This window comes from Macaca mulatta, chromosome 15 (assembly GCF_049350105.2).
Source record: "Macaca mulatta isolate MMU2019108-1 chromosome 15, T2T-MMU8v2.0, whole genome shotgun sequence".
Lineage (NCBI taxonomy): Eukaryota > Metazoa > Chordata > Mammalia > Primates > Cercopithecidae > Macaca > Macaca mulatta.
In genome coordinates this window covers 63,781,475-63,788,336 of record NC_133420.1, presented here as the reverse complement: position 1 = coordinate 63,788,336, position 6,862 = coordinate 63,781,475, and the positions used below count along the sequence as shown (strand labels likewise).

General features: G+C 55.4%; 2 protein-coding genes across 2 annotated transcripts; both read left to right on the top strand.

Moving 5' to 3' along the window:
• The first annotated feature begins 276 nt into the window (after positions 1–276).
• On the top strand, positions 277–1,278 carry HRCT1 (histidine rich carboxyl terminus 1). Its single transcript, XM_015117459.3, has one exon. The coding sequence runs from the start codon at positions 417–419 to the stop codon at positions 768–770; it is 354 nt and encodes a 117-aa protein (XP_014972945.2). The 5' UTR covers positions 277–416; the 3' UTR covers positions 771–1,278.
• Positions 1,279–4,456: 3,178 nt separating this feature from the next.
• Positions 4,457–5,769, top strand: SPAAR (small regulatory polypeptide of amino acid response). Its single transcript, XM_028835062.2, has one exon. It carries the CDS (start codon positions 4,564–4,566, stop codon positions 4,834–4,836), a length of 273 nt encoding a protein of 90 aa, XP_028690895.1. The 5' UTR covers positions 4,457–4,563; the 3' UTR covers positions 4,837–5,769.
• Positions 5,770–6,862: the final 1,093 nt, after the last annotated feature.

The window sequence follows — 6,862 nt, the reverse complement described above, 5'->3', positions numbered from 1 at the left end:
TTGTGCACAATCTCACAGCAAGTGAGTTGTCTGGCTCCAAAGCCGGTGTTGTTCATCTCTGTTCCACACAGTCTCTGAGAGGAGACTGAAACCCGGAGAGGGAAAGTCACTGAGCCAGGGAGCAGGAAGGTTTCTTTCCTCTAGACTCAGGGCTCCTCCCTCAACCAGATCCATCCTGACAGCTCCTCTGTCTCCACCCGGCCTCCCTGCCAGGCCTCCTCAGAGTTAACAGCAGCCTGGCTTCACTCTTGGCCAGCAGTTGCAAGTCCAAACAGGCTTCGCCCACATTCCCTGGCTGCTCTCCAGCCCGCAGCGGAGACAACAAAGTTCAGTGACTGAGAGGGCTGAGCGGAGGCTGCTGAAGGGGAGAAAGGAGTGAGGAGCTGCTGGGGAGAGAGGGACTATCCGGCTCCCAGATGATGGGCCTCCTGGGGAGCACGGCCCTCGTGGGATGGATCACAGGCGCTGCTGTGGCGGTTCTGCTGCTACTGTTGCTGCTGGCCACTTGCCTTTTCCATGGACGGCAGGACTGTGACGTGGAGAGGAACCGTATAGCTGCAGGGGGAAACCGAGTCCGCCGGGCCCAGCCTTGGCCCTTCCGGCGGCGGGGCCACCTGGGAATCTTCCACCATCACCATCATCCTGGCCACGTATCTCACGTGCCGAATGTGGGCCTCCACCACCACCACCCCCGCCACACCCCTCACCACCTCCACCACCACCACCACCACCACCACCCCCACCGCCACCACCCCCGCCACGCTTGCTGAGGCTGCTGCCGCCGGTGCCTGTGGACAGCAGCTGCCCCTGCCCTGCCATCCATTCCCAGGACAAGTGGACCCCATGTTTCCATGTGGAAGGATGCGTCTCTGGGGTGAATGAGGGGAACAATGGCCTGGGGCTTGCTCTGGCGGCATTTGCATGCTATGCCCCAGTGTACTACGGCCGCAGAGAACTGAAGAACACTGGGGCCTGAAGTGCTGAAGGGTTTGGGGAGTGGAGAGTAAGGGTGCTCTTCTGGGGCTGGACAGCCCACCTTGTGACTGTAACTACCAGTGAGCCCCAGAAGTGACAAGGGTGTCTTGGCAGAGCCAGCACACAAGTGGATGTGAAGTGCCCGTCTTGACCTCCTCATCAGGCCGCTGAAAGGCCTCTGGCGGGCGGGGCACTGGGAGAGGCCCTGAGAATGTCCTTTTGGTTTGGAGAAGGCAGTACGAGGCTGCACGGTCAATTCATCGGTGCCTTAGTCCAAGAAAATAAAAACCACTAAGAAGCTTTTGTGAAGAGGCTCTTGATTGCAGCGGGAGGGAGGGAGCTGCCCGGCCTGTGTCCTCATTGCCCTGGGACCTCCCTCTCTGATGGGAAGTGTGTGCCTGGAGCAGGCGGCTTCTGTCTGGGTCTTAGGGGCTGGTTGTGGAGTGGGAAGAATTGGGTGGGCTCTTTCTGACCTCTGAGGGAGGATTCAGGGTTTGCACAAAACCCTGTCCACAGCAGGTCCTGTGTGCACCAGCAGGGCTCTGGCCTTCCATGGGACAGTCCAGGGCCTTGGGGAGAGGAAGGTTGGAGCCACTGTGAGGCTTGCTTCCCAGGGCTCTGCCCCTGTACTCTTTTCAGCCCATGTCCGGGGCAGACTGAGCTCTGAAACTCGAGGAAGCCCCATCCACCAGCTGCCTTGAATCCACTTTCCTTGGTAACTGGGTCAGGGTTTCTTCTCCAAGCCTTGTGTCTTCAGCCATCCTGCCCCAGTTGGTGCCTGTGCGTGGTGGGAGGGCTGGGAGGCAGCGAGTGGAGTTTTTTAAAGTGGAGTCTGTGGTGCTGGGGTGCAGGGTGTTGGATGGCCTTGGGAGAATGCTGGGGTCTCACTGTCCTCTTCTCTGCAATGGGTTGGATAACAGAGATGCCCCCTTGCCAAAGTCTGGAGGCTCGTTGGAATATGCTCTGTGAACAGCTGGTGGGATCCACAGCGAGGGAGGAAGTCTGGCTCTGAGGCCTTCAGCCTGTGCCTGTGAGATGAGGTGGGAAGTCGGGGGAGATGAGGACTGGGGGCCAGGAGAGGCAGTGGGGAGGGGCTGGAGAGCAGGCCAGAGAGTCAGGGGCCTGGTGACTCACGGGAACAGAATGTCCTCTTTCCTTTCTATTTCCCAGTGGATTCTCTGTGAGGACTGGAGGAGGAGGGTGTGAGAGAGAGAAGGAGGCAAATTCACACTGATTTCCTCCACCTTAGGTTTCTGGGTTGGGAAAGTGGACCCTAGGCTGCTGTGCAGTGTTGATTTTCTCTGCAGTGTCCTTCAAATCCACCCCCTTCTCCATTCCCATGCCCTGCCTAGCCCAGCCCCCTCCATCTCCCTCCTGGATTCCTGCCACGACTCCTCTGGCTGCTCCCTGCAGCCCTGCCCCTTTCCCAAGTATCTCCAGGCTGATTTCACAGATGAATCAAAGACGGAGAGGAGGTTCCCTGAAAGCCGGAAACAGGAAAGGAAGCCTATGCAGGGCAGGAGAGAACCTGCTGACCAATCGGCCTTTATTCCAGTTTAAAAATGAGGAACCACTCAGACAATCTGCAGGTGGCCTACAGCTGCATGCACACAGGAAGAACAGGCAATGAGAAGTCAAAGGAACAAATGTTCAAGCTTGAGGCATAGTCCCCTGGTGCCCTCTATCACCCCAGTTAAGGAGGTGATGTTGGTAACTCAATCTGAAACCACAGGCCCTGCAGATCTGCCCATCGTCTCCTTCCTTCTGGCCATCCCAGTTAATACAAATAATCCAAGGAACTGGCTTCCTGTTGCAGCCCACAGCCTGCTCCATGTGGAGGAGGAGCCCACGGCCCAGCTGGTCTCATCATCTCAGAAAAGGGACAGATTGAGAATATGACAGGCCATCGCTTGCTCTGAAAAGCTGCTCTCCCATTCTGTGCAAAGTGCCAGTTTCCTAATACTGGTTCTAAAGCAAGTTCCCTTGGGCCTTGGAGAAACTGAAAAGGCCCCAGGCTGTGTGAACTTGGGCCAGCCCTCTGCCCTTTCTGGCACTTTGCACCCAGATCAGTAAAATCACAGAATCAGATGGTCGCTCTGTGGTCCCACGGTAACTGGAAAGTGCACTGAGCTAGGAGTGGAGGAGGGCGGTCCCTCCTCAGCCACTGCTGCTTCTGTTAACATGGCTAATTCAGAATGGGCTACAGGCAGGTCATGTAACCTCTATGACCACAGGATCTTTATCTATAAAATGGAGGCTGTATTGCTATCGCTATGCAGGGGTGCTGGGGAGGTTATATGAGATCATGTCTGGTGAGGTCCCATGCCTGGAGTTATTGTTCTCACGACTCTGTTTCCCAGAATAGGGACAAAGTGGGGCTAATAGTCCAGTCTCCTTTCTAGAAGTGGTGGGGGTCTCAGGAGGTGTTGGGTGTGAAAGGGCTCTGACCTGGCAGACTAACTCAGTTGCCTGGGCCTAGCTTATTCCCCTGACCTTCTGGCAGGGAGCAGGGTGGAAATGGCCTGGGGTGCGCCTGGTGGGGCAGGATAACTGCTGAGCGGGGGCTGGACAGCTGCAGTGTGGGTCCTGGGCCCTCGCTCACAATTGGAGGAAAGAATTCAGGAAGTGTTCACAGTTGCTCAGACATCTTGGAGCCAAGTTCCAAGTAGGATGGAGGCTGCAGCACCCAGGGAGGGACGCCAAGGTCCCTGGGACAGCCACCAGTCCAGGAGGTCGCAGCACCAGGTACAGCCAGGGCTGGCCCTTGGGAAGCCCAGGGTAAGTTTTCATAGTACAAGAGTGTGAGCAACGGGCTGAGCAGGCAGCAAAGAGGGTGGGTGAGGCCAGCACCTAAGAAGGCTCTTCCGGGACCTCTGGGTAAACAGCCCCACAGTCATGGACAGGGCAGGGATTCCCGGGGAAGAACACGATACTCTATCTAAACTGCATGATCCCAGCGCCATGCAGAAAAGGAGGCCAAATGCAACCTGCCCCTGCCTCCAGCCCCCGCTGAAGGCCCTGGCACCTGGGGTGACCCGTGAGTGTCCCCTGCCTTGCCCAGAGCTGGCGCATGCCTTCCTCCCTCCTCATGTCCCTGCCCCCACGGGCTGGGGAGGCAGCAGATAGGCCAACTGAAGGACTGGCCCAAGGTCCCTCCTGGGGAGGAGCCGGGATACTCCTGCATCCACAGTAGGGGGAGTATTTTGTCTTTGGTCTGAGTGTAACTTGCTCTTGAAATCCGTAGGCGTCACGGGAGGGCCAGGGCTGGCTAGGCTGTCTCTGTGCGACGTCTTCTGACCCCTCCTCTCCACCTCCTCCGTGTCCAGGGAGTCTGTGCTCACGTCTTCCAGGACAGTGCTTCTTCTAGAAGCTGACATGGAGCTGACCATAGCTCTTGGAGGCCTGGCCTGAGGCTTAGAAAATAGACAGAGATCATCTGAGATTTGAGCAGTGGGGCCACGTGGTGGTGCCCGATGGCCTGGAGCAGGAGCAATCCAGGGACTCGGAGCAGCATCTTCTTAGGAGACAGAGGGAGAGCCGCCGGAGGAGCACCGGGCACCTGCGATCGCCAAAAGCCTCCTGTTCTGGATGGGAGCGAAGGCTCTGAGAGGACCTAAGGTTGCTCAGCGGGCCATGGAAACGGCAGTGATTGGGGTGGTGGTGGTGCTGTTCGTGGTGACTGTGGCCATCACCTGCGTCCTCTGCTGCTTCAGCTGTGACTCGAGGGCCCAGGATCCTCAGGGGGGCCCTGGCCGCAGCTTCACGGTGGCCACGTTTCGCCAGGAGGCTTCTCTCTTCACAGGGCCTGGTCGCCATGCCCAGCCAGTGCCGAGTGCCCGGGACTTCTGGACCTTCATGTGAGGCCTGAGTCCCCAGGATTTGCTGTGCCGATGGGTCACCCCTCAGCAGGCCTTCCTGGGCCTTCCCCTCCTCCCAGGGCCTTCTCCCCGTCCTTCCCCTCCTGTACTGTGAACTTTCTGTTTCCTCCCATTCCAGCCTTCTCTGCCCTCCAGGCTTGGGGATCCTTGTTATTGGGATCCTTGTTATTGGGACCCCTGACAGCCCAGCCAGGGTCGACCCACAGGATGGGGCTTAGGAGGGGTCTGAGGAGTGAGTGAACAGACACAGCACCGGACTGCACAGTCGGCTGGCTTTGCGATCTACACCGGCCACTGAAATATCACTGGAATGTATTGTAAACGGTGTGCCTATGACTCCCACCTGAGCACGCAGCACCCTCGAGTGGCCATTTTTAGAAACCGCTTCTTACTTGCTCTCCCAATTGATTACTTTTGCACATTGCACAGAACCCAACCTGGAGGCCTGCTCCCTGCCAGTTGCCTGAAATCAGCCCTAAAATTCTGAAACCAAAGAGGTGCTTCCTGGGAACAAGTGATTTACTTTAGATTTGAAAATGTATATCCTTTTATGGGCCTTTCCAAATCTGATTTGAAAAACCACAAAAGGAAACAGAAGAGAAAATAAGAGCCACAGAAAGTACAATATGTTTTATTGACAGGAAAGCCAGAAATAAGATTTTTTAAACATATTTTTAATGAGACTTTATTGCTATATTCCAACAGGTCACTTCTATTCTTAGAGAATGTGAATGACTTGTGTCACTTCAGAGTGACAGAAAAATCAGGAACCGAAAGATAATTCCAGACAAGTTAAAATGTTATGTTACATTCAGAGCTCTTGTTTTCATCACAAATAAGGAGATATTCAGTTTTTATTAACAGAAAACCCATTCTCCCGTGGCCATGGAATAAATGCTGTGCTATATTTAAGGAATTTGGTTTGAAGGGTGCAAAATTGTGAGCCTCCTGGCTCTTATGTCTGTGTCCAGCCCTGAATAGATGGCTCTCCCAGGACCTGTTTGTTGAGGAGGGCAGGACTGAGCTTTAGGGGGGCTCTGGCCTCTAAGGGTGTTCAGACAGGCTGCCCTTGCCATGTGGCTGCCACGGGAAGGGCTCTCAGAGAGAGTGGCTTGGAGCTGGAGAGGTGTGGGAGCTGGGACGAGTGGGGGAGGGGGGCAGGAAGGGGCGGGGAGAGAGTGAAGCTGACAGAGAGGGAAGGGGAGGAGCATGGTGGGCGGGGCTCAGCCCAGGTCCAGGAGGTCCTGGGACCATGTTCTGGACACTCCTGACGCCAGCCCCGCACACAGGGCTCTCAGAGATGCACAGAGAAGGGAACTGGCACGTGTGGGGAGGCCCTGGAGATGGAGGGAAGAGAACTTTTGAGGGCTGTGTTCTCTAAAAGCAACAGTGAGACAAAGTTTGGGTGCAAGATATTTATCACCTTTAAGGGGAAGAAGGAAGAAGCAAGATTGGGTAGAGGAAGAAGTCAAACTGTGATGCAGGTCATTAATATCTCTACAGCTTTGCTCCATCTCTGAGTCTTTCTCTCCTCCCCCAGGGTCTAACCTCAGCCAGGGCAGCTCTCTGCAGCTGAGGCAGGCCTCGAAGTCCTTCCTTTCTATTTTATTATTATTATTTCTTTTATTTTATTTTAGGAGATGGGATCTCACTCACTCTGCCACCTGGGCCAGAGTGCAGTGGTGTGATCATAGCTCACTGCAGCCTCAAATTCCAGGCTCAATCAATCCTCCCACATCAGCCTCCTGAGTAGTTGGGACTATAGGTGCATGCCACCATGCCTAGCTAATTAAAAAATCCTTTTCTTGTAGAGATGGGGTTTCACTATGTTTCCAAACCTGGTCTCGAACTGTCCTGGCCTCAAGTGATCCTCCCACCTTGGCCTCCCGAAATGTTGGGGTTACAGGTGTGAGCCATTGCATTTGGCCGAAGTCCTTCCTTTAAAGGGGACCTGGGCAGCACATCTCCATAGGAACTCGGTGGGGTCCTGTTCTTGGAAGAACCTGGAC

What these genes read in the sequence shown, in the direction of transcription:
- HRCT1 (XM_015117459.3), top strand. Translation starts at nt 417, where the DNA reads ATGATGGGCCTCCTGGGGAGCACGGCCCTCGTGGGATGGATCACAGGC.
- SPAAR (XM_028835062.2), top strand. Translation starts at nt 4,564, where the DNA reads ATGGGAGCGAAGGCTCTGAGAGGACCTAAGGTTGCTCAGCGGGCCATG.